The 25127-nt window shown below is 45.0% G+C and overlaps 2 protein-coding genes, 1 long non-coding RNA gene and 1 pseudogene across 4 annotated transcripts; 1 reads left to right on the top strand and 3 right to left on the bottom strand.

Annotated features, from left to right (window-relative positions):
- Positions 1-89: 89 nt before the first annotated feature.
- On the bottom strand, positions 90-3374 carry LOC101770454. Its single transcript, XM_004952002.3, has 5 exons — positions 1682-3374; positions 1451-1601; positions 1197-1344; positions 873-1118; positions 90-577 (listed from the first exon to the last, which is right to left on the bottom strand). Exons 1-5 carry the CDS (start codon positions 3318-3320, stop codon positions 314-316), a joined length of 2448 nt encoding a protein of 815 aa, XP_004952059.1. The 5' UTR covers positions 3321-3374; the 3' UTR covers positions 90-313.
- A 597-nt stretch (positions 3375-3971) lies between these two features.
- Positions 3972-8750, bottom strand: LOC101770053 (NADP-dependent D-sorbitol-6-phosphate dehydrogenase). Its single transcript, XM_004952001.4, has 6 exons — positions 8430-8750; positions 5764-5858; positions 5083-5200; positions 4865-4997; positions 4389-4608; positions 3972-4301 (listed from the first exon to the last, which is right to left on the bottom strand). The coding sequence occupies exons 1-6, from the start codon at positions 8668-8670 to the stop codon at positions 4071-4073; spliced, it is 1038 nt and encodes a 345-aa protein (XP_004952058.1). The 5' UTR covers positions 8671-8750; the 3' UTR covers positions 3972-4070.
- Positions 8751-9354: 604 nt separating this feature from the next.
- On the top strand, positions 9355-10102 carry LOC111256726. 2 transcript variants are annotated; one of them, XR_002677033.1, is made up of 3 exons: positions 9355-9740; positions 9825-9886; positions 9975-10102. It is a non-coding gene; the product is annotated as an uncharacterized LOC111256726 (long non-coding RNA). The 2 variants fall into 2 exon arrangements; XR_002677014.1 differs by lacking the exon at positions 9355-9740 and having other exon boundaries at positions 9747-9886.
- Positions 10103-13641: 3539 nt separating this feature from the next.
- LOC101781135 lies at positions 13642-24643 on the bottom strand (annotated as a pseudogene).
- Positions 24644-25127: the final 484 nt, after the last annotated feature.

Below are 25127 nucleotides of genomic sequence, written 5' to 3'. Positions count from 1 at the left end.
ATGCATCTAGAAAAGTCAAAACGAATAGTAATTTGGGATGGAGGGAGTACTAGGTAGGATCAAGACCCATTCCAGATGGCATTAACAGGTGAAATGAAATCGAGGTCGGTTTGAATTCACCACGACATGGATTTCGTGAAATAGTTCTCCGAACCAACAGAGCCCACAAACATAGCATGTTTTTTTCCCAAACGCAACCGCAATTTGGAACAGGACAAAGCGAAAGATACAATTTACTCAATTATGTACTTGCAACACGCACCCGATTTTCGTTACTATGTACTGCAAATCTACAAGCATGACAAAAAAGCTATCACAGGCGTGCCATAGTTCTGTTCAAGGTCAGTTCATCGCTTCCTACAGATGAAGCACTTGTGGCCTTGCTACGAGACTCGCTACGACTCGACTGCGAGCTGATGTAGGAGAGGGACTGCAGCCACGACACAAGCACCGGCTTCCTAGTGACATCATCAGACTCCGCGACATGGGCGTGCATATCATCGAGGAGCACATCCTGGGCTTCCTTTGGTAGCAGAGTCACGAATTCAGCCAGCTCCTTCAGCATATAAGGGAATGACTGCAAAGAGAAGGAAATCTGAGTTAACATAGAACATCTCGTTTTGAGCGTCATTAGAAAACAAGCCAAGATAGTCTCCATCTTCATAACAATTGAGCCAGCACATGAGAAATATTCGACAGTTCTCCTAGCTACTTTAGTCTGGAATACTGTTGGAGAAAAAGTTGCTTATATTTCTTTTGTACTAATATTCTGCAAACTGACAAAGCATACCCTGAATGCAACAACAATCAGTCTTACAGAAATCTATTGCTCTACAAATCATGAAGGGGGAGAAATGGCCATACAATCTAACCTGAATATCCACAAGGAAGATTAGTCTCAGCAACAGATCCAATGCTTTCTTACAAGGTTCTGTGCTCTCTTCCCATGATCTCCATAAAGATTTGTCCTGAATCATTGCAGTATCACAAAGATCCTTAGCCTTGACAACAAGGCTATGGATACAGAAAAGAATGGCAGGGCTCCCTGCAGGAAGATGTCGAACAAGTGCTGCAACTCCTGATGCTAATCCGTCAAATGGGGTTACCCCAGGATAAGCCTACCAAGGAAGAAAGTGAGGAACTAAGTCATCCTTCAGTCAGAAATCAAATATAGAAAAAGATGCTGAATGAACTACCTCCAGAGATCTCTTGATGTAGTAAAAGATAAGTTGCTCTTTCAAAGCTGTTCGATCATCCTGATCAGTGCCACTGCCAGATGATAGGAAAGATACCATCACAGAATGTGAAGCACTTGTAACTTTCTCATTTGGATGCTGTAGGTATCTTGTTTGTGCTAAGGAGCACATTTTTCTACGCTGAAAATCTTGGTAAACAAGGTAAAAAAACAAATAAGAAGACAATACAATACAATGGAATATAAAAAGGATACAAGAACATGATTGAAGCCACTTTATCCCGAATCATATGAGCTGGAATGAGTCCAACACAAGTTGGCACAACCCGCAGGTAAAACAGTATGCGTGATGTCTGAACCTCATCTCTGTGCCAAATATATTTTGTTCCAGCCAAGCTTGGTAAATCTATAAAAACCAAACACAACTCTAAATTAACAATTGCTAGCATATCCTAGTAATAACAAGATAAGTGTCATTGAAATAACCTGGTTGGTTTGTCAATTCAGCATATGAAGGCATTGACTCAATGAACAAAGCAATAGCTGCTGCATTCTCTTGATTGACAAGTACAGCACGCCGGACTGCCTCAGTGTACTCAGGAAGACGCAGTCGCCTAAGATGTTCCACAGAAGAGAATGCCACCAAGATTCTAGCAGCAACCTCAGGTTGGAAGCTCTCTGAGGACTTAGCATTTAGCCGGTGTTTGGTGACCTCAGCTGCAAAGACTACAACCATAAGAAATGAGGCCTCAGCAATCTTGTCAATCTCCGTAATCAAGTCATCCTGCTTTCCCCGGTGCAGCAACAGTGCTGCACGAAGATGACAATAAATCTCCTGTGCATACTCCCACACACAAGTTTCAACAAAATTTTTAGCCTTGTCATTGGCACATGAATACTGGTTGCAAAGAACCCCAGTCACCGGGCCTGCCTCCTTGAAAAGAACACTATCGAGGTGTTGGTTGACCTGAGCCTTGACAAATTCAGCTGATTTCCCTTCTGCAATTTCAACTGACATCCTGAGCATATCCGGCAAAGGGAGGAGCTCCTTTAGTAATCCCATACAGATACACTGTAACACCGACTCATGAAACATGACCTGCCCACACCGTGTCAAGCCCAATGCGATACACTGAACAAGGATACGCTGATCATCAGCACGCCTCCCTTCTAAAACAACCCTCTCAGCTGCAAACCGAATTGTCCGCTCAGGCACCTCTTTCAACCGTGGATCGAAGTCCAGCCGGTACCTCGCCGAAGCAACTCTCAGTGCCCGCAACCCACCACAGGCTGCCATCACCACTGGAAACAGCACATAACCCTCGGTCTCACACTTCTCCGGCAAAATCATCTCAAAGAGCACCTGAACCTTCCGCATCTTCCTCGACTCGACAAACCCAATTACCAGCCATTCCACCAGCTTAAGCACCCGAACACCAACAGCCAGGCTCCCAATCCTCCCGCAAATCCTAAGCAAGGACACAAGAATCCTTCTGAATTGCACCTCATCAGCAGACGCCAGAGCGTAACCGATCCCGGCAAGCGCAAGGTGATCAAGATCATCGATGCTTTGGCCCCCCTGCTCCACATCCTCGAGCATGCGACCCACAGCCACAACAGGATCATTATCATCGTGGCCATTGGCAGACTCACCCCTGCCGAGATTCTTGGCGGTGGAAGCGGAATTCCCCGAACTGGAATTGCTGGGGAGATCCTTGGCGCTCATGGCGAAGGCGCGGGCGCCGAGGAGGAGGAGGCGAGGGGAGATGGGGAGGGAGTCCGGGAAGGAGGCGGGGAGGAGGTGCGGGGACGCGGCGAGCAGCGGAGCGACGAGGCGCGGGTGGAGCGGGAGGAGAGGGAGGAGGAGCGCGGCGTGCGTGGAGGAGAGGCGGAGCGCGCGCCGGTGGAGGTGGAGGGTCTCGAGTGCGGCGAGGGCGTCCGCGGGGGAAGAGGAGGTGGGGTCACGGAGGCGCGACCACGCGGAGAGTATGGTGGCGGGGGAGGGCGGCGGCGGCGACGGAGGGGGCGGCGCGAAGATCGCCGACTCGAGGTGGTCGGCGAGGGGCGCCGCGGAAGCGGAGGCGGCCGGAGCCGCCGGTCCCCGTCGGGGCGGCGGCGTCGCCATGGCACGTGGGTCCGCTCTGTTGCTGGGAAAGGAAGGGAAGCAGTTTAGAGTTGAGACTTGAGAAGACTGGACTCTGCTGAAGATAACGTGCAGAATAACGAATGGCATGAAATTTGAATTTTTTTTGAACGAACATGGAATTTGAATGAAATTGGGCATGTTTGAGACATTGAAAGTTTGCAGGAACCAATGAACTCAAAACAAGGCCTGGTTCAGTTCCTCTGACTTATTTTTAGCACCCGTCACATCGAATGTTTAGATACTAATTAGAAGTATTAAACGTAGACTATTTACAAAACCCATTACATAAGTGGAGGTTAAACGGCGAGATGAATCTATTAAGCCTAATTAGTCCATGATTTGACAATGTGTTGCTACAGTAAACATTTGTTAATGATGGATTAATTAGGCTTAATAGATTCGTCTCGCCCTTTAGCCTCCACTTATGTAATGGATTTTGTAAATAGTCTACGTTTAATACTCCTAATTATCATCTAAACATTCGATATGACATGTGCTAAAAATAAGCAAAGGGAACCAAGTGTTCAATCACCTACCATTTATATGCTTTGCAAATTCATAACACGATATGCAACAATGCCATCAGATGTCACGATCATTTTCAATTACCGACGGCAAATCGAGCTCACATGTAGAAATAGAAAGCATTATCGATTTTATTCCAGACAGTACGTAGATGGGGATGGAACAAGTTTTCAGAGCAGGATCTGAGATCGCGAGCAAGAAAAGCTAAGAATACACGTCGATGCCCCAGAACTTGGCAGGCTGGTTGGTGCGGTGGTTCTTGTCGATGGCCTTCATCTCCTCCATGTCCTCGTCCGAGATGTCGAAGTCGAACACCTCCAGGTTCTCCTGCAGCCTCTCCACCTTGGAGGTCTTGGGGATCACCACCGTGTTCTTCTGGAGGCCCCACCGGAGGACCAGCTGCGCAGGCGTCTTGCCGTACTTCTCAGCCAACTCCTGCCATGGAATGGAATTGCGGCGAGCAAGTTGGCAAATCATCATCACAAATGCAGGATTCAGTATTCAAGATTTCGGAGTAATAACCTTGACGACAGGGTCGTCGAGGCCTGGGAGCGAGCCGAACAGCTCGGCGTTGGCAGTGGAGCCACCCAAGGGGGTGTGAGCGGTGACGCAGATGCCATGCTTCTGGCAGAATTTGACAAGAGAATCACGCTGGAAGTAAGGGTGCATCTCAATTTGGTTTACAGCAGGCTTTATCTTGGCGTAGGCCAAGCAGTCTCTGGTGAGGAATACACCGTAGTTGCTGCGAAAATAGCTGTAATAGTTAGATTTGTGAAGCTGACTTTCCTGTACCATGACAAATAATGTACAACAGATCCAGAAGCTGCAAGATGTAACGCAGTTGTTCTGAACCTGAATCAGCTCAAGTAACTTAAGATTATAGCCACTTTTCAACATTAATGAATCACAAGATGCCAAACACATCAAGGTTAAATATCTTGAAACTTCCAAAGACAACAAAAACAAGTAGGAAATGGTAACATCGATAAACTTTTCACCTAATTCCGATGCTGCGAACCAGTCCCATATTAACAAGATCTTCCATTGCATGCCATGTTGCTTCCAGTGAGACAGTGGTGTCAATGTCTAGCACACCATCCTCACCAATAACGCTAGCAAGTGAGCCTACTTCTGCAGATAAAGCAAAAAAGGACCGAGTCTCCCAATGACAAAATGTTCTTGCTCCATATTATTTAAATAAGGCACAAGGAATTACCAGTGTGCCTTGTAGCCACTGGGAAGTGAACAAGATAGAGATCCAGATAATCTAACTTCAACTTCTTCAAGCTATCCTTACAGGCTTCAATCACATGCCCATGATCCGAGTTCCACAGCTACAGCAATAACAAATGAAGACCCTTCAGTCGCATGTTTAAGGAAGATGAACAAAAAAAAAAAAAGGAAAAAAAGGCTGCAGTACAATGGAGAGTGCGTAGCACCATGAGCTAGTTACAATCTGGGTATCAAGGTGAAAGTCTACCAGAGTCCCAATGGGCAATGGCATCTCACGTGCACCATTACAATTCCAAAAGGTTTGAAATGCTCGATAGTTACCACTGAGAGCTAATTATGGTTTGGTGCAAGCCAGTATTGGTTTATTTTATTTGTATGTCACTCTAGGGACTGGTAATGGATTTCAACAGTTGTCAGCTTTGTTAACAATGGCAATATATGATTTCTACCGACCTTATTCTAGAAAAAAAATGATTTCTACCGACTTTGGAGTAAAATTCAGTCCCCGACTCCTGGATGTTTCTCAAGAGTTGGAATGACCCTTATCCTTTGCTATGTAAACTTTAAATCCTCTTTTAACAGGTTCAGTGAGCATAATTTTCAGTGTTGTGGACCTTTTCCAAAGTAGGAGAAAAGATAGCATTGGTTTAGTGATCCGGATAACCTTGGTTGTGATGAAAAGGTCCTCCCTCTTGACAAGCCCAGTTTCGAATGCCTCTTCAAGTGCATCACCAACTTCAGCTTCATTTTGGTATTTTGCTGCACAGCACGAAACAAAACATAGTCAACACGTACACATAATATAACCCGATAAACATTTTGGTAGCTAGCAACGGCCTACCAACACGCTTAGTCCAATACGCTGCAGAACATATATGTTCCTTTAGTGAGAACAAAAATCAGAGACTGGTGAGCATTACGAGAGCGGACGGAGAGCATGCGAGTGCACAGCTGCAGTGCGTTGCTTGCCCACAGCGATGCGGCGCGGCGAGCGCGAGCAGGACATGGGCTACTGGGCTGAGGTGCCGTCCCGTGGGCCCGGTCGAAAAAGTACACTTGGCGCTACGTGTCACCCGCAAAAGCCAGCATCGGACCTTGTATGTGCATCCATGAGACTAATGTTACGAATAACAGTGTTTGTTCTACCTAGAAATTAGTGTGAGTTCTACGCTTAACATATTTTTTTTCTCGCATGCATAGAAGAACAAGAACAAGACATGGTCATCTTGTATATTAAAAAGAAAAAGATATTTCTACATTTTTTTTCTTGCGAACCTATTGTTACGGAAATGGTGACGCGATGCTCAGGCAATGCGCTTCAAGAGTTGAAGTCTTGGGCTACCCAGTAGCACTACTAGAGAACTGACTTTAGATCCCCTTTAATTTAGTTTAATTTTAACCCGGGAGAAAAGTGGGTGCGCCACGGTAGGTTGGAATGAGGCGCACCTTTACTCTCGGTTCTTTTTTGTAACCGGGACTACAGGCCACCCTTTAGTCTCGGTTAAAACGGCTAGTTATCGGACACCGACAGCGCCACACTTTACCCCCAAAGCCACCAACCGGGATAAAAGCTCCAACTTTTTATCCCGGTTGGATTTACCAACCGGGATAAAAGGTTGGATCTTTTGTCCTGGTTGGCGTTACCAACCGAGAGTAAACACTAACCGGGACAAAAGCTCTAATCTTTTATCCCGGTTGAATTTACCAACCGGGATAAAATCTTATCTACAAGAGCCTTCCTCCTCCACTCCTCCAGCCCGAGCCACTCCACTCCACAAAGACAGAGAAGCTCATCCTCTCCATGGCACTGAAGCAAGCCTAGGGGAGGTGCTGCTGAAATTTTTTTCTCATTTCCGTGGGAATTTCACTCATCCAAAGTGTTATGAAGGTTAGCTACTTTATGCTCCGTTCATTTATTGTTGTTAAGCTTTGTTTTATACTTTAGAGAGGGAGAAAAATGAGTTTGTTTGTTGTTAAGCATGTAGAGGATTTGTATTTATACATGTAATAATTCTGGACTTCTATCTCTATACAAAATTTTATTTCCTAAATTTTCACCTAACACTATATCATTCATTATTTTAATCCGCAGAGCATGGAGAGAATTCATCAGGGCAGACAGATCAGGTCAATTCAAAGAAAAACTTACATGGAGAACAGACTTCCCGGTATGTATGAAGTCTGCACATTTTGTATATTCTATAGCGTGAATATTTAATAACTTAATTATTTTTCCCCACTAAAGTGCTTAAGATAGGAACCTGGGAATGATAATCTATGTGGCTACTATGTCTGTGAGCATATGCACAATTTATTGGGACCCAGGACCATCAAGGCTACGGAGCACGAATTTAAAGTATGTAAAATAAAACTATTAATAGCTATTTATTTTCTACAATTTTTTGTGTAAAATTCACATATATGTATCCAAATTACAGATGTGAAATATACAATGGGGACTCTTGAAGAAGGAAAGAGTAGCGGCAATATGTGAATGTCTCATTGGATTCCTGGTAGACGAGGTGGTAAATCCACAAGGAGACTTTCATTACGATCGACGAAAATTGGACGCTCCCAGCACCTCGATGGGAAGATCATCATAGATATATATAGTTTGATTTAGTTTGTATATATATATGTAATACGTACGCTAATTAGATTTGTATATAGTACGCTAAGAATTGTATAGTATTTGTTGTTTAATACTAGTTTAATTTGATTGATAGTTTCATTATAAAGAAAACTCTCAACTACTAAAGGTTAATTAAAGGGGTACGTGATGCATGAAATAATAGGCGCCGTGCAGCTAGTTTGATTTATTTCATTATAAAAAAATTTCTCAACTACTAAAGGTTAATTAAAGGAGTACGTGATATGCATGAAATTATAGGCGTCATGCAGTCGCCTGCATGGCGCTGTATGCATGCTCTTTAGTCCCCGTTTGTTTTACAAACCGTGACTAAAGAGACGACCTTTAGTCCCGATTTGTAACACCAACCGGGACTAAAAGGGTCTGTCCAACGCCTGGCGTGATAGCCCCGTTAGTCCCGGTTGGTTTTACAAACCGGGACTAAAAGGGGGTCTTATATCCCGATTGAGGAACACGTGATAAAAGAACCCCTATCTCGACGGATTAATCTCGGATGTATTTTCAGGAGATATGCACCCTACGAACAAGTACTGATACCTTAATACCTAGTAGTGTAGAACGACCGTGCTATTCTTGCTAAGGCGATCAATGACCTGCTTGCATCAATAACCTATATATAAGCACGCACATTGACTGTTGGATCCTGCATGTACGGACGATGAGCACAGGCGCATGCATACCGGCGCAGTCAAAGTGTCGGTACCCCTTGCGGATGGCGGCGTGGATGATGCCGCGCATGGCCGTCTTCTCCATCCGCCACACGCCCAGCCCCACCGCGGGCATCCGGTGCCCGCTGCTCAGCGTCACCGCCGGCACCGTCTTCATGCTGTGCCCGTTGCTCAGCTTCGTCGCCGCCGGCATCCCGCCGCCGTGATGCCCGTTGCTCAGCGTCACCGCCGGCGCCACGTCCTTCGCCGCCATAGTATCCTATAGCAAGCGTAGCTATATATCTACTCGGCGCACACTGCTCTAGCGACTAGCTTGCTGCTCGATCTGTTGCTGGGGCTTTGGCTGGCTCGAGAACCCTTTTATAGCTCTCGTTCACGACAGCGCCACAGCGGCGGCCTACCCCTTCTGGAAAAGACGTATGTGTATGCTCCCACGCCTAACATCTACACCGTTTGTGTATGCAACAACCTTTATGTTGCTATCTTTGCTTCAGATCGAACAGTTCATCTAGACCGGCTGCGTACGCACCCTGTTGTTTCTGGGGGTTTTTTCTCCATTTTCCCCCCCAATGTTTGCGGTTAAACATCTTATCTACCACAGCAATAGGTAACCGGATTGTCATGACTAATGTTGTTATTAATTTGTTAAAACTCTCAGGGAATACATATGGGGAGAATAGAATATAACAAAGGCTTTTCGTGTAAATACAAGGAACATTTAAAATCTTGCAGTCTACATCGTGAATATGATTTGAAAACGAAAGGAAAATTTGGCGACAACGAACCTATAAGTACCTAACACATTGAAAATCTTGCAGTCTACATCGTGAACCTGATCTGAAAACGAAAGGAGAACCTATAAGTAACTAACACCAACTTCACACGTGATGGAAAATGAGGATCGGAGGTCTCCAGCATATTATATATTGATGCTGTGATGGTGGTTGAGAAGCCAACTTTGGCAAGTATTTGGTCTGCTAAAGGGGGTACTGGGCGCTTATTTGTTTTAGGAGAGGTTGTTCACATATTCAGGCCACTTGTGTATGTACTTCTGATCAGAAAGTTTGGAATCAGATCATGGACCCCATGGTTAGTGTCGCTAGCTGTGGAACTGACAAGTCTTGGCATCCATTCACACGCGACTGATCTAAATCATAGAGGAGGGAAAGTCCATCAGCTCTCCTCGGCTGAGAGGGATGAGGCAAGTTGAGTTCAGTTCACTAGCTAGTTCAATTCTGTTTTCCTGTACGTTACTGTTGCTGAACTAGATATTCTTCTTTGGTTCGAGTCCATCAGCTGAAAAGAGGAAGATGATGTGGGCAAGTAATGAGCACCCTGCCCTAAGATGATCATTGCTTGACTGAAATTGAACCTTTTTGTGCTCATGCCTACATTGTGTCGTGACAGGCGTCATCTCCAGAAGGCCGAACAGGTGCTGAATCCGGTGCCATTGATTGGTTTCCTTACAGGTCTGCATATATGCCTTTCACGCCTTTGATGTATTCATGTTCCATAAAAGCATGTTGAAATAAGCTTCTCTTGCTTGATTTATCGAAGGTAAACTTGTGACAGATGAGAAGTATATAACAGTAAAGCCGATGGAATGCTAAGAACCGGCAGTGTATTTATAGTGCATACTTATTGGAACAGAATGTCAATAATGCATTTGTTCTTTAACTGTGAAATTTGTGTTGGGTACCGGTAACAGTAAATGGATTATGCTTGGATCGGAGGAGGACCTCATCTTGATAGTCCATCCTCATTGCTTTTTTTTAAATGGTACTCCTGTAACAACTCTACCTTAATTAGGTATAGTTAAACTTAAGCAAGTCATTAGTCACTAGAGGAGGTAAAATGTCCAAATTACCCCTAAAAAGCTCTTTTTAGAGTTAAATAGGAAACTTGAGTTTTTGTATAGAAACTTAAAATTTTGCCCAAATAGGAGTTGTAAAAATTTTAATTTAACACAACTTTTATTATTACACTTTGGCTGATTTGGAGTGGGAGAAGGTAAAAAAAAGAATCAAATCAGGAGTACATCAAAATCATGTAAATGACTAGTCCTGGAATTCATGTTTTTCCTCAACTTTGCCACCTGTTATCTCACTATTCTATATCTAATCTCAAGTCAGACCTTTAATAGAAGTTGTAGTTACTTTAGTGTTTTCCAACTTTGTTACACTGACCCAGGTTCAAATCACAACCTAACCTGCTAAAAAACTTGGTCAAAATTGTGTAAAACAGTCAGCCTATTTACATTCCATCGCGCAAGTCTGGAAAACGTCAAGAGCGCGCATCTTGGTGAGCCTGTTCCTCCTAAAAGCTGAACTGAACTCAAGAAAAGTCCCTAATAGAAGTTGGAGACCTAAGGTCGAAGAACATTTCCTTCAATTACATCATGGCCTGGTTCAGTTAGGAAGCTACTCAAAATCTGAGCCAAAGTTGGCCAAAATGGTGAAAAGCAGCAAAACCGAGTTTTGTCCAAGTCCCGGGAGGCCGGTGTTCTGCCGAACTTTGCAACTCTGTAGTTTCAAATCCATCTCGATTTCAAGAAAACTCCTTTTGTAAAGTTTGGAGATGGATGTTAGGTCTACAAGTTTTACTTTTGGAGTTTCATGAGTTCTTTTAAAAAGTTTAGAGAAAAAGGCTTCAAAACCAGCCCTTTTTGATTGCCCCGAGGAGCACCCCACCCATCGCGCGCCCGGAGCGCGCCTGCACATTCACCCGTGCGCTGCCCGCTGCGTGGCTGCCGTCCATCGGTGAGCTCGTCGTCGCCCAACCGGCAGACGCAACAAGACAACTTGCGTGCCCGGTTGCCTAGTAGGCGAGCACGCTTATCCTGCTCCCTAGCGTCACGCGTCTCCTTTGCCCCGTCCTGAGCAAGCTCCACCTGCCGGACAATGCTATGCCACCGCCTCGGACCGGCCAAGCTCCAACCGCCTATCGACGCCCGAACAGCGACCGCACAAGCGCCTTGCTCCGCCAACCCACGACCGCGGCAAAGCTGCTCCTGCACGCCCCAAATCCCCCAAGGCCAATGACCTGGAGATCATGTCTTGTGGTCTCCGCACCCCAGCCAATGGCGCCGCTACCAATGGACCTCCGACCCGCAGCCCACAACGCCCTCTGATCTTATCTGCTTACATTCAGAGCCTCGCCTCGACCCGCCGCTCCCCCTGGCCCTATAAAAGGATTAATGGCGCCGCCTACGCCGCCCTCCGCTGCTTCTAGCGCCGCCGCTCCCTGTTTTTCTAGTGCCGCCACTTGGGTCTTCCGTGGAGCCCCCACCTCCGCGCCACCCCGCACCTCGCTGACACCACCGCTCGCTCTGCCGCCCCACCGCGCACGTCCCCGAGCTGCCCGTTGCCCTCCCGGAGTGCAACCGGTGCCGGAACACCTTGAGGACAGCTGCCGCGGCCCGCTCCTCGTCCCCACGGCATTCCATCTTCACCAAGCCCTCTCCGACGCCCTAACCGCCGCCAATCGACCCTAGGTGAGCCCACACTTCTCCCCGGTAGCTTGTTGCCCTGGCTCGAGCCTCGCATCGCCGGATTCGGGCGAAGATCGCCACCGATCGCCGCAAGGGCCTCCCTGCGTCGTTCTCCTTTTTCCAGGGGCCTGCATGCAAGAATCAGGGACCCATGCGTATTTTAACCTTAGACGCGAGGGTTAGCTTGCAAGTCTACCGCGGTTAATTGTTTTAAATTGGCAGAAAATAGGATAAACTTTGTAATTGCACCATAAATCGTACAAAAATCAGAAAAATACCAAACCATTTTTGTTGGACTCAGTGAACTGTCTAGTTTCATACAAAAATAATCTTACCCATGTTACTGTTGGAAATAATACCCTATAGTTTTATTTCTTGCTTAGGTCCTTTAAATCATAGTAAATCGAAGAAAAATACTAAAAAGGTAAATCCAATGTGGTGGTTTGCTCCGTCTGTCTAGTAATGATTTTGCTAAGGTTGAAACGTGTCGGCGTTTGTGATCAAGTATTTGAAAGTACTAATCTCATACCTAGTATGGGATGGGAAAGCTTAGTACTGATTGAACTGGGACGTGGCTTATACTCCTACTATCCTTGGAACGTCGTTCCCATGGTACATCATGTGGGTACAAGTGCGGTCACAGTACAGCAAGAGGCCGGAACTATGGAGCATTGCATGCCAAAGAAATTTTGGCCCTGACACGTGCATGGGGATCGATGGGGACGATTGACAAGTGAAGCGACCCTTCGTGGTGCGCGGATGTCGTGAGATTAGGTTCGCTATGCATGGTTAATAAATTCGAATCGATTCGTCTGTCTCTCACAGTTTGGGACTGTTTGATCGCTATTCTGCACTGAGTAAAGATGGAATATATGATGATATTAATCTTGATGTTTGGTATTTAATTGTTTGGAAACAATGCTAGTATAAGTTGCTAATCTAGACTGGTTAATGAACTTAGAACTTAAGCTAAAATACTGAAAGTAAGGATCAACTTTAGACGCTTTTGGCAAAAAAAAACTACAGCCAAAAAAGCTTTGCATGTCTAGGAGTTGGTGAAATAGTTATCACCTGTCAGGTCAGCCTTTATTAGTTGCTCAACCTTGCTTGTGGCATAACTTTTCAGGTAATGTTGATAGTTTGGCTGCTGGCACCACTTGGCCTGCCCAGCTCCCTTCGGGTTGGACAATCGAGTGGGATCCCTCCTTGGACGGCGAGGGCAGGGGTCATTGATGTCATGATCGGCTTCATTATGATATCGTGTATCGACGTTTAGCTTCCGCTTGTTTTACTCTTCGTTGTTTACAACCTTGCAAACTTGTTTGGATTTCAAAAATTCTGATGTAATAAATTGTTGAACTATCTTAAGTGGTGGGAATGTTGTAATCTCTATGCCACTCACCTTCGTGTGAGCAATGCTTCTCGATCCTGAGTAAGTGGTTTATCAGATGTAATCCGACGGACGACCAAGTTGGCTTGGTTAAAGTGCATGATCGCGTGTCAGGCGATGTAAGTGCATTTTAGTCAGGTTAATTTGAATGGTTCCGCCACAGCTCTCTCCGTCCTAAATTATTATTCATTTTATTTTTCTTAGATGCATAATTTTTGCTAATATATATCTAGCTTCATATTAAAGGCTATGCATCTAGAAAAGTCAAAACGAATAGTAATTTTTACTAGATAGTATCAAGACCCATTCCAGATGGCATTAACAGGTGAAATGAAATCGAGGTCTGTTTGAATTCACCACGACATGGATTTCGTGAAATGGTTCTCCGAACCAACAGAGCCCACAAACATAGCATGCTGTTTTCCCAAAGGCAACTGCAATTTGGAACAGGACAAAGCGAAAGATACAATTTACTCAATTATGTACTTGCAACACGCACCCGATTTTCGTTACTATGTACTGCAAATCTACAAGCATGACAAAATAGATATCACAGGCGTGCCATAGTTCTGTTCAAGGTCAGTTCATCGCTTCCTACAGATGAAGCACTTGTGGCCTTGCTACGAGACTCGCTACGACTCGACTGCGAGCTGATGTAGGAGAGGGACTGCAGCCACGACACAAGCACCGGCTTCCTAGTGACATCATCAGACTCCGCGACATGGGCGTGCATATCATCGAGGAGCACATCCTGGGCTTCCTTTGGTAGCAGAGTCACGAATTCAGCCAGCTCCTTCAGCAGATAAGGGAATGACTGCAAAGAGAAGGAAATCTGAGTTAACATAGAACATCTCGTTTTGAGCGTCATTAGAAAACAAGCCAAGATAGTCTCCATCTTCATAACAATTGAGCCAGCACATGAGAAATATTCGACAGTTCTCCTAGCTACTTTAGTCTGGAATACTGTTGGAGAAAAAGTTGCTTATATTTCTTTTGTACTAATATTCTGCAAACTGACAAAGCATACCCTGAATGCAACAACTATCAGTCTTACAGAAATCTATTGCTCTACAAATGAAGGGGAAGAAATGGCCATACAATCTAACCTGAATATCCACAAGGAAGATTAGTCTCAGCAACAGATCCAATGTTTTCTTACAAGGTTCTGTGCTCTCTTCCCATGATCTCCATAAAGATTTGTCCTGAATCATTGCAGTATCACAAAGATCCTTAGCCTTGACAACAAGGCTATGGATACAGAAAAGAATGGCAGGGCTCCCTGCAGGAAGATGTCGAACAAGTGCTGCAACTCCTGATGCTAATCCGTCAAATGGGGTTACCCCAGGATAAGCCTACCAAGGAAGAAAGTGAGGAACTAAGTCATCCTTCAGTCAGAAATCAAATATAGAAAAAGATGCTGAATGAACTACCTCCAGAGATCTCTTGATGTAGTAAAAGATAAGTTGCTCTTTCAAAGCTGTTCGATCATCCTGATCAGTGCCACTGCCAGATGATAGGAAAGATACCATCACAGAATGTGAAGCACTTGTAACTTTCTCATTTGGATGCTGTAGGTATCTTGTTTGTGCTAAGGAGCACATTTTTCTACGCTGAAAATCTTGGTAAACAAGGTAAAAAAACAAATAAGAAGACAATACAATACAATGGAATATAAAAAGGATACAAGAACATGATTGAAGCCACTTTATCCCGAATCATATGAGCTGGAATGAGTCCAACACAAGTTGGCACAACCCGCAGGTAAAACAGTATGCGTGATGTCTGAACCTCATCTCTGTGCCAAATATATTTTGTTCCAGCCAAGCTTGGTAAATCTATAAAAACCAAACACAACTCTAAATTAACAATTGCTAGCATATCCTAGTAATAACAAGATAAGTGTCATTGAAATAACCTGGTTGGTTTGTCAATTCAGCATATGAAGGCATTGACTCAATGAACAAAGCAATAGCTGCTGCATTCTCTTGATTGACAAGTACAGCACGCCGGACTGCCTCAGTGTACTCAGGAAGACGCAGTCGCCTAAGATGTTCCACAGAAGAGAATGCCACCAAGATTCTAGCAGCAACCTCAGGTTGGAAGCTCTCTGAGGACTTAGCATTTAGCCGGTGTTTGGTGACCTCAGCTGCAAAGACTACAACCATAAGAAATGAGGCCTCAGCAATCTTGTCAATCTCCGTAATCAAGTCATCCTGCTTCCCCCGGTGCAGCAACAGTGCTGCACGAAGATGACAATAAATCTCCTGTGCATACTCCCACACACAAGTTTCAACAAAATTTTTAGCCTTGTCATTGGCACATGAATACTGGTTGCAAAGAACCCCAGTTACCGGGTCTGCCTCCTTGATAAGAACACTATCGAGGTGTTGGTTGACCTGAGCCTTGACAAATTCAGCTGATTTCCCTTCTGCAATTTCAACTGAAATCCTGAGCATATCCGGCAAAGGGAGGAGCTCCTTTAGTAATCCCATACAGATACTGTTGGATATATAAGCACTTTTAGTTTTAATTTAATCCATAAATAAATCATGAATACGATGAACAGATAGCAGATTAAACTAGACATGTCTACGCAAGATCTAGACAAGTCTATCATTGCAAATAGAATCATATATTCTACCATACTATCCAGTGCTATCAGACTGCAACAGATCATAATAGCTAGTATGGAAGATATAATTTGAGATAAGAGATCATACATTTTTTGTTGATGAAGTCCGGCTCCTGGACGACTACCAGGTACAACAGGCGACGACGATCAGCAGCCTGACGTTGTTCGTGACGACGAGTGACGCCCGAGTAACGAAGAGGTAGACGAGCCGTGGTGAAGGAGTCGATGAAGAACTTGACGAAGCGGAGGAAGCGATCGAGAAGTTGCGCAGAGCGCTTCCCAAAAATCTTATTCGCCCTATCCCGGTGCAGGATCGCTGAAGACGACGGTTCCGGAGACCTGCTCTCCCAATTGCCGGTGCACGCCGACAATCGGGATGGAGTAGACTAGGGTGGCGGCGTAGCAGCGAGAGGAGGCAAAAACCCTAGCTCGAATACATATGTTTTTGGTAGAGGCCGGTAGGTCGCATATATAGGAGAGCCCACGATTCTCACGTCGCGATCGTGATCTAAACCGATTAGGATTCCATATATCTTGCTGACTTAAGGACCAAGTAACCAAAAAATAAAATGGTAAAAGGAAGCCGCGCCCCTGCAAGGTGAGGGGCCGGATTTCGGCGGACCATTCACGCAGGTGCCGCGTGCCCGTACCCTTTGCCCCGCCCGGTGAGGCGTGGCGAGCGAGAGCGCGCGTGTGGAGCTCTCCTTCTCTCCCCACACACATAGCTTGGAGGAGTGGAGACAACTTCCATATTTAAGTTGGTCATCCCTCCCCTCCACTAGCAATGTGGGACTAAAGACTTGCACCACTCCACCTCTTGCCCACATGGGCCTTTGATATTTATTTGGAATTCTGAAATTACTATGGGCTAGGCCCATTATTTCAACAATCCCCCACCAGATCTCAAATGCCCATCAGAGATTTTGCCTATTTCTCACTTCTGTTTATATACTAGTGTTTCAGCGAGGACTGTTAAGTTGAACTCTCGCCTAGAGTTTGAAGCTACATTCATCCACAACTTGAACAATGGACTAAGCCTTGAATTGCAAGTTTTGTGCAGACAAGTTTCACTCAAAGTTGGGACTAGTACCTGGCTGCCTGTAGCCTACCCCACGGGTGGGGCATATATGTCGTACTCCCTGGTCTCTTCATGAGCTTAATAGAGATCACCCAAGTCTCACAGACTGCGACCTTACAACAGTCGAGCTCATATAGGTATATTTTTCCAAGATGTTCTGCAGGGCAACATCTTTGCTAATTAAAGCCAACAAAATATATTAAGGCAGTAGCCAGCCTGCCATGTAGTGGTTTGAGAGTGTTGCATCATTTCTGGAGTGGGTTAGTAGGATACTCTCATGCTATCCAATGGCTTGTTCTTCCCAGATCCTACTTCACGGGATCTCCGATCACATAGGTTGGGTTACCACCATGGTGTAGCTCATATGGGTCTCATACCCATCTCCTTTGATGCACTATCTATCACATTACGTGACAACCCCTTAGTGAACTGATCTGCCAAGTTCTTATCAGTTGAGATGTAATCCACTGATATTACTCCGGAGTTTCTCATTTTCCTGACAGATTTCAGACGTCTCTTAACGTGTCTTGATAACTTCATATTGTCCTTAGAATTGTTCACTTTGACTATCACCGTTTGATTGTCGCAATTCATAAGTATTGCCGGCATAGGTTTCTCGACAATAGGCAAGTCCATCAAGAGTTCACGTAACCCAAGAGTAAAGACGTATCCACTTATGGCATACAGTTCATCAGCATCAGATATCCAATTTGAATCACTATAGCCTTCCAGTACTGCAGGATACTCAGAGTAGTGAATTCCGTAATCCATAGTACCAACTAAATAGCGCATGACTCGCTTAAGCGCACGCCAATGATCATCTCCCGGATTAGAGGTAAACCGGCTCAGTTTGCAAACAGCATATGAGATGTCAAGCCTAGTAGCACTGGCTAAATACATAAGTGATTCCATAATCTGAGAGTATCTTAATTGGTCTCTACCAGTTCTCTTATTTTTCTGAAGTATCAAGCTCGGATCATAAGTTGTGGGTGAAGGCTTACTGTCCTTGAAGCCAAACCGGCTCAAGACCTTTTCCACATAATGATATTGCGTGAGAGTAATCCCATTCTCTCCTTTGATCAACTTGATATTCAAAATTACATCAGCCTCTCCCAGATATTTCATGTCAAAACTTTGGCACAAAAATGACTTGACCTCTTTAATCACGTCAAGATTCGTACCAAAGATCAGTATGTCATCGACATACAAGCACAATATAACTCCCTCACCCCTACCATAGCAGTAGTACACACATCTATCAGACTCATTGACTGAAAAGCCTGCTGATATGAGTGTAGTATCAAATTTCTCATGCCACTGCTTAGGTGCTTGTTTCAAGCCATACAAAGATTTCAGCAATTTACACACCTTGTTCTCTTGACCCTTTATTACAAACCCATCAGGCTGATTCATATAAATTTCCTCATCCAACTCTCCATTAAGGAAAGCTGTCTTAACATCCATCTGATGGATGAGAAACCATGTGAGGCAGCAAGGGAAAGTAATACTCGAATACTGGTCAATCTCGCAACAGGTGAGTAAGTGTCAAAGAAATCTTCACCTTCTTTCTGGGTATAACCCTTAGCCACAAGTCGAGCCTTGTACTTATCAATAGTACCATCAGGCCTAAGCTTCTTTTTAAACACCCACTTGCAACCCACAGGTTTACAACCATACGGTCGATCAACAACCTCGCAAGTTCCATTAGAAAGAATAGAGTCCATCTCACTATGGATAGCTTCTTTCCAATCATCTGCATCTGGAGATGCAAATGCCTCTGAAATAGTCTTAGGAGTATCGTCTATGAGATAAACAGTGAAATCATCACCAAAGGACTTTGTAGTTCTTTGTCTCTTGCTCCTCTTAGGAGCTTCACTGTTAACCTCCTCATAAACTGGCTCAAGTGTTCATTCAGCATATCAGAAAGCACAACAGGTTCAGGAGTTGTCTCAGCAATCACATCAGAAGATAGTCTAGACATACTATGCAAATGTTTCATAGGAAATATATTCTCAAAGAAAGTAACATCACGAGACTCCATCAAGGAATTAACATGAACATCAGGTACCTCTGATTTAACAACTAAAAATCTATAGGCTATGCTATGATGGGCATATCCCAAAAAGATACAATCCACAGTTTTAGGTCCCAACTTACGTTTCTTGTTGATTGGCACACTAACTTTGGCCAAGCAACCCCAAGTGTGTAAGTATGAAAGTGATGGTTTTCTTCCAATCCATTCTTCATAGGGAGTTTTCTCCTTATTCTTCATGGGTACTTTATTCAGGACATGACATGAAGTCAATACAGCCTCCCCCACCATGCCTTAGATAATCCACTGGTGTCTAACATGGCATTCACCAAGTCAGTCAAAGTGCGATTCTTTCTTTCGGCAACCCCATTTGATTGAAGCGAATAGGGAGGCGTCCTCTCATGTATAAAACCATGTTTTTCACAGAACAAGTCGAAGTCATTAGAGAAATACTCGCCACCACGATCAAACCTAATTCTCTTAATCTTTTTCTCAAGTTGATTCTCAACTTCAGCCTTATAGATTTTAAAGTAGTTAAGAGCCTCATCTTTCATTTTCAATAAATATACATAGCAATATCTAGACGCATCATCTATCAAAGTCATGCAATATCTTTTTCCACCTTTGGTCAACAAACCATTCATCTCGCATATATCAGAATGAATTAGTTCAAGTGGTGCCAAGTGTCTCTCCTCGGCCACCTTGTGAGGTTTTCGAGGTTGCTTAGATTGCACAAAACTATGGCACTTAGAACCTTTGACAATGGAAAAATTCGGAATTAAACACAGGATGGAAAGTCGAGACATAGAACCAAAATTCAGATGACATAAACGTGAATGCCAAACACTAGCATCACTCTCATTAATACCATCACAAATATAGTTCGCAGACTTATTGCAATAATCTGAAAGGAAAAAGCAGAACAAGCCTCCGCTTTCATAGCCTTTACCAATAAATTGTCCACTCTTAGACACAATAATTTTATTAGACTCAAGCACTACCTTAAAACCATCCCTACACAAAAGGGAGCCACTAACTAGATTCTTCCTGATAGAAAGGACATGCTGCACGTTCTCCAGCTGCACAATTTTTCCCGAAGTAAACTTCAGATCTACCGTACCAACACCATGAACAGAAGCATGTGACCCATTCCCCATTAGGACGGAGGAATCCCGAGCGACCTGGTAAGATGAAAATAAGGAGGCATCAGCACACACATGAACATTAGCACCAGTATCAAGCCACCAAGTATTAGTAGATTGAAACACTGAAAAAACAGAAGGTAAATTACCATACCCACTATTTCCATCTCCAGCGCTGGTCACCATGCTCACAGACTTCTGCTGTGGAGGTTTTCTTCCTTTGCGGTTTTGGCAGTTCTTTGCCCAATGGTCAGTAGAACCGCACACGAAGCATCCCTCGTTCTCCTTGTTCTTCTTCTTCTTGAAGGTAGTGGACTGCTTAGGCTTATTGTTCTTGCCCTTGCCCTTGCCACCATTGCCATTTTGATGTGATTGGTGCACCATATTGGCACTGGTCTGACCCTCAACAGCTTTAGATCGTCCATCTTTAGCCCGAGCTTTCTCCTCAACATCAAGAGATGCAATCAAGTCTGAAACAGAAATTGCTGTCCTTTTGTGTTTGAGAGAAGTGGCGAAGTCCCTCCAGGATGGAGGTAGCTTGGCAATAATGCCCCCAGCCACAAACTTATCGGAAACGACAATCTTTAGCAGATCGAGTTCCTTCACCATGCACTATAATTCATGAGCTTGAGCGACTACAGATTTTCCATCAACCATCTTGTAGTTATGATACTGCTCAATGATGTACAGTTCAGTGCCAGTATCTGAGCCACTGTAGTTGGCAGTCAGATCATCCCACAACTCCTTTGCGACTGTGATGGAGGTACACATCGTGAAGATGTTCTGCAAGTGCACCAATCACAGTGCCCAAGAAGATTGTTTTGGCTTCCGAATATTCTTTCTCCTTTTCAGGAGCGAGAACCCCTTCCGGCTTGCCATTGGACACCCAGAACACCTTCATGGCAGTAAGCCACAGCGTGGCTTTCACCTGCCACCTCTTGAAGTGCACGCCAGCAAACAGTGCTGGCCTCAATGCATCAAGAAATCCAGTCATAAAACTAAAGTGCCTACGATAAGGTTTTTGTATTGTTGGATATATAAGCACTTTTAGTTTTAATTTAATCCAGAAATAAATCATGAATACGATGAACAGATAGCAGATTAAACTAGACATGTCTACGCAAGATCTAGACAAGTCTATCATTGCAAATAGAATCACATATTCTACCATACTATCCAGTGCTATCAGACTGCAACATATCATAATAGCTAGTATGGAAGACATAATTTGAGATAAGAGATCGTACATTTCTTTCTTGATGAAGACCGGCTCCTGGACGACTACCGGGTACAGCAGGCGACGACGATCAGTAGCCTGACGTTGTTCGTGACGGCGAGTGACGCTTGAGTGACGAAGAGGTAGACGAGCCATGGTGAAGGAGGTGATGAAGAACTTGACGAAGCGGAGGAAGCGATCGAGTAGTCGCGTAGAGCGCTTCCCAAAAACCTTATTCGCCCTCTCCCGATGCAGGATCGCTGAAGACGACGGTTCCAGAGACCTGCTCTCCCATTTGCCGGTGCACACCGACAATCAAGATGGAGCAGACTACGGTGGCAGCGCAGCAGCGAGAGGAGGCAAAAACCCTAGCTCGAATAGATATGTTTTTGGTAGAGGATGGTAGGTCGCATATATAGGAGAGCCCACGACTCTCACATCGCGATCGTGATATAAACCGATTAGGATTCCATATATCTCACTGACTTAAGGACCAAGTAACCAAAAAATAAAACAGCAAAAGGAAGCCGCGCCCTTGCAAGGTGAGTGGCCGGATTTCGACGGACCATTCACGCAGGTGCCGCGCGCCCGCGCACTTCGCCCCGCCCCGCCCCGCCCGGCCCGGTGAGGCGTGGCGAGCGAGCGCGCGTGTGTGGAGCTCTCCTTCTCTCCCCACACACATAGCTTGGAGGAGTGGAGACAACTTCCATATTTAAGTTGGTCATCCCTCCCCTCCACTAGCAATGTGAGACTAAAGACTTGCACCACTCCACCTCTTGCCCACATGGGCCTTTGAGATTTATTTGGAATTATGAAATTACTATGGGCTAGGCCCATTATTTCAATAGATACACTGTAACACTGACTCATGAAACATGATCTGCTTACACTGTGCCAAGCCCAATGCGATACACTGAACAAGGATACGCTGATCATCGGCACGCCTCCCTTCTAAAACAACCCTCTCAGCTGCAAACCGAATTGTCCGCTCAGGCGCCTCTTTCAACCATGGATCAAAGTCCAGCCGGTACCTTGCCGAAGCAACTCTCAGTGCCCGCAACCCACCACAGGCTTCCATCACTACTGGAAACAGCACATAACCCTCAGTCTCACACTTCTCCGCCAAAATCATCTCAAAGAGCACCTGAACCTTCCACATCTTCCTCGACTCGACAAACCCAATTACCATCCATTCCACCAGCTTAAGCACCCGAACACCAACAGCCAGGCTCCCAATCCTCCCACAAATCCTAAGCAAGGACACAGGAATCCTTCTGAATTGCACCTCATCAGCAGACGCCAGGGCGTAACCGATCCCGGCAAGCGCATTTGATCAAGATTATCAATACTTTGGCCTCCCTGCTCCACATCCTCGAGCATGCGACCCCCAGCCACAGCAGGATCATTATCATCATGGCCATTAGCAGACTCACCCCTGCCAAGATTCTTGGCGGTGGAAGCGAAATTCCCCGAACTGGAATTGTTGGGGAGATCCTTGGTGCTCATGGCGAAGGCGCGAGCACTGAGGAGGAGGAGGCGAGGGGAGATGGGGAGGGAGTCCGGGAAGCAGGCGGGGAGGAGGTGCGGGGACGTGGCGAGCAGCGGAGCGACGAGGCGCGGGTGGAGCGGGAGGAGAGTGAGGAGGAGCGCGGTGTCAGGACACCGGTTGAAGCTGCTGGTAAAGCTGGAGTCGGGCCTCGACACATCGCTGATGAAGCTGGAGCTCAGCTTCGTCGTTCCAGTCACCTAGGCTCCCTAGTACTCGCGTCTTCGACCCAGGTTTTTTTTTATTTTTATATTTTTTTTTTCAATTTTGCAGAAATATATAGTCGGATGGAAAAATTGCAGATCCGAGCTATTGCTGTCGCCTCAGCCGGTGGTAAGGCCCCCCCACCAAGGGTCTCCAGCCGGCGTAACTGCAGGCGCGTGAGTCGAGGCGCTACCATCGCCCCAGGCTGCGGTAAGGCCCTTCCGCCGCTTGGGCCGGCGATAGTCGCCCCTTTATAACCTGCCCGCGCCCCTCCCCTCTCCCCGCACTAGTGCGTGCCCGCAACAAGCCAGAGAAGGAAGAGGGAAGAGAAAGAGGAAAAGAGGGAAAGAAAAAAAAGAGAGATGAGAGGAGGGAAGAAAAAAAAGGAAAGAAAGGAGGAGGAGGGGGAAGAGGGAAGGAGTTTCTTCCGTCTTTCTCAGGTAATTTTTTTTAATCTCGTAATTTAGTATAGTATACTATAGTATAGTTTAGTTTAAATTTAGATTTAGAAATATTAGTGGATCTGAGATTTAAAAATATTAGTAGATCTAGACTTAGAAGTAATAGTGGATGTAGATCTAGACTTAGAAACTTTTAGCTGTTTTTAGATAGAAAAAAGTTGCTTAGTTAGTATAACTGATTTAGCTTATACAGCAATATAGAGTCAGCATTATTAGATTTAGTTGTTATGGTAAATGGCTAGAATAAATGAGTTATTAAATTCTGATTTTTTGGTTAGGTATTCGAATAGAGTTTTTCGATAACAATATTAGATTTGTTTGTTCTGGTAAATCACTGTAATAAATGTAGTGAGTAAATTATAATTTTTTGGTTAGGTATTACAATATAGTTTTTCGGTAACATTATTAGATTTATTTGTTGTGGTTCATGTCTATGATAAAGTTAGTTAGTAAGCTCGGTTTAGTGTTACATAGTTGTTTGTTTATTCAATTGAGGTTGTTATTGTAGTTAACTTATGTATAGTGCTAAGAATAATTTGGACTGCCCGTTTCATGTATGTTGCTAGGCATGTCGGATAGTGTCAATATTCAAGTGTACTATGGGCCGGGGGATGGTAGATATGGTGCAGAAGGGGTAGATTTGAGTGGATTCCCCTGTTTCACCAAGTGTGTTCCAAGAGCAAGAGAGAGAACTTGGGGGGCATATGCGAGTGGCTCTGTAGGGACTTAGATGTTGACAGAGATCAAGCGGATGTGTCTGTGAGGGTTGTAGTGCAAAGACGGCTGGACATAAACTTTTGGAAGTTGGTTTCGCTTGAAGGAACTCCTAACTATCGAGCTTACATAGATGGTTTCACAAGAAGAGGTTTACCAATCATATGGTATGTCCAATTTTTCATGAAGGGTGGACCTAGCACTCATACTGAAGATCCACTTGGAGGAGATGAAGTTGAAGCGGAAGAAGATGTGCAGAGTACTGCGGGTGGAAACGAAGAATTTGATGACGAAGAACAAAAAGGTGGAGATGCAGAACATGATGTAGCACCTCGGGAACCAAATGTCGGCTGATGAGGGGGAAGAATTTCCTGAGTTAGTAGGGCAGCTGGAGATGGAAGGAGGGGAGGCCAATGGTGCCATGGAGGAGCACTCGTCGGATGAGGAAGATGATTATCCTGTACCGCAAAATTGGTCAAATTATGACCATTCTGCCCTACAGGTCAATGTGGGTGAAAATATTCCTTAGGAGTACAGGGAGAATGAGGTATGCGTGGGGGCTGTGTATCAAAGTGGGGATAAAGTGAAGGTGGCTATTAAGAGGTGGTCCACTTTGTGTTTGCAGCGTCAGTTCACGGTGGAAAAGAGTAGCCTGAAGGTGTATGATGTCCGATGTGTGCGAAATGATTGTCCATTCACGGTGCATGCATACAAGGCAAATGGAAGGATTACTGAGAGTGACTAAGTTGTTGAGCATCAATGCTAGCTGCTGATTGGAGACACACGTAACTCGCTGCTGATGTGT

Source organism: Setaria italica, chromosome I (genome assembly GCF_000263155.2).
Source record: "Setaria italica strain Yugu1 chromosome I, Setaria_italica_v2.0, whole genome shotgun sequence".
Taxonomy (NCBI): domain Eukaryota; kingdom Viridiplantae; phylum Streptophyta; class Magnoliopsida; order Poales; family Poaceae; genus Setaria; species Setaria italica.
The sequence above is the reverse complement of the archived record's forward strand: the minus strand, read 5'-3'. Positions and strand labels throughout refer to the sequence as shown.

Excerpts from the sequence above, each read along its gene's own strand:
- LOC101770454 (XM_004952002.3), bottom strand. The coding sequence starts at position 3,320 with ATGGCGACGCCGCCGCCCCGACGGGGACCGGCGGCTCCGGCCGCCTCC. Across the intron at positions 1,345-1,450 it reads GTGGCTTCAATCATGTTCTT|ATACCTACAGCATCCAAATG; the intron begins GTATCCTTTTTA and ends AGCACAAACAAG. Across the intron at positions 1,119-1,196 it reads ACATCAAGAGATCTCTGGAG|GCTTATCCTGGGGTAACCCC; the intron begins GTAGTTCATTCA and ends CTTCCTTGGTAG.
- LOC101770053 (XM_004952001.4), bottom strand. The coding sequence starts at position 8,670 with ATGGCGGCGAAGGACGTGGCGCCGGCGGTGACGCTGAGCAACGGGCAT. Across the intron at positions 5,859-8,429 it reads CCGACACTTTGACTGCGCCG|CAAAATACCAAAATGAAGCT; the intron begins GTATGCATGCGC and ends CGTGCTGTGCAG. Across the intron at positions 4,998-5,082 it reads AGTGGCTACAAGGCACACTG|AAGTAGGCTCACTTGCTAGC; the intron begins GTAATTCCTTGT and ends CTTTATCTGCAG.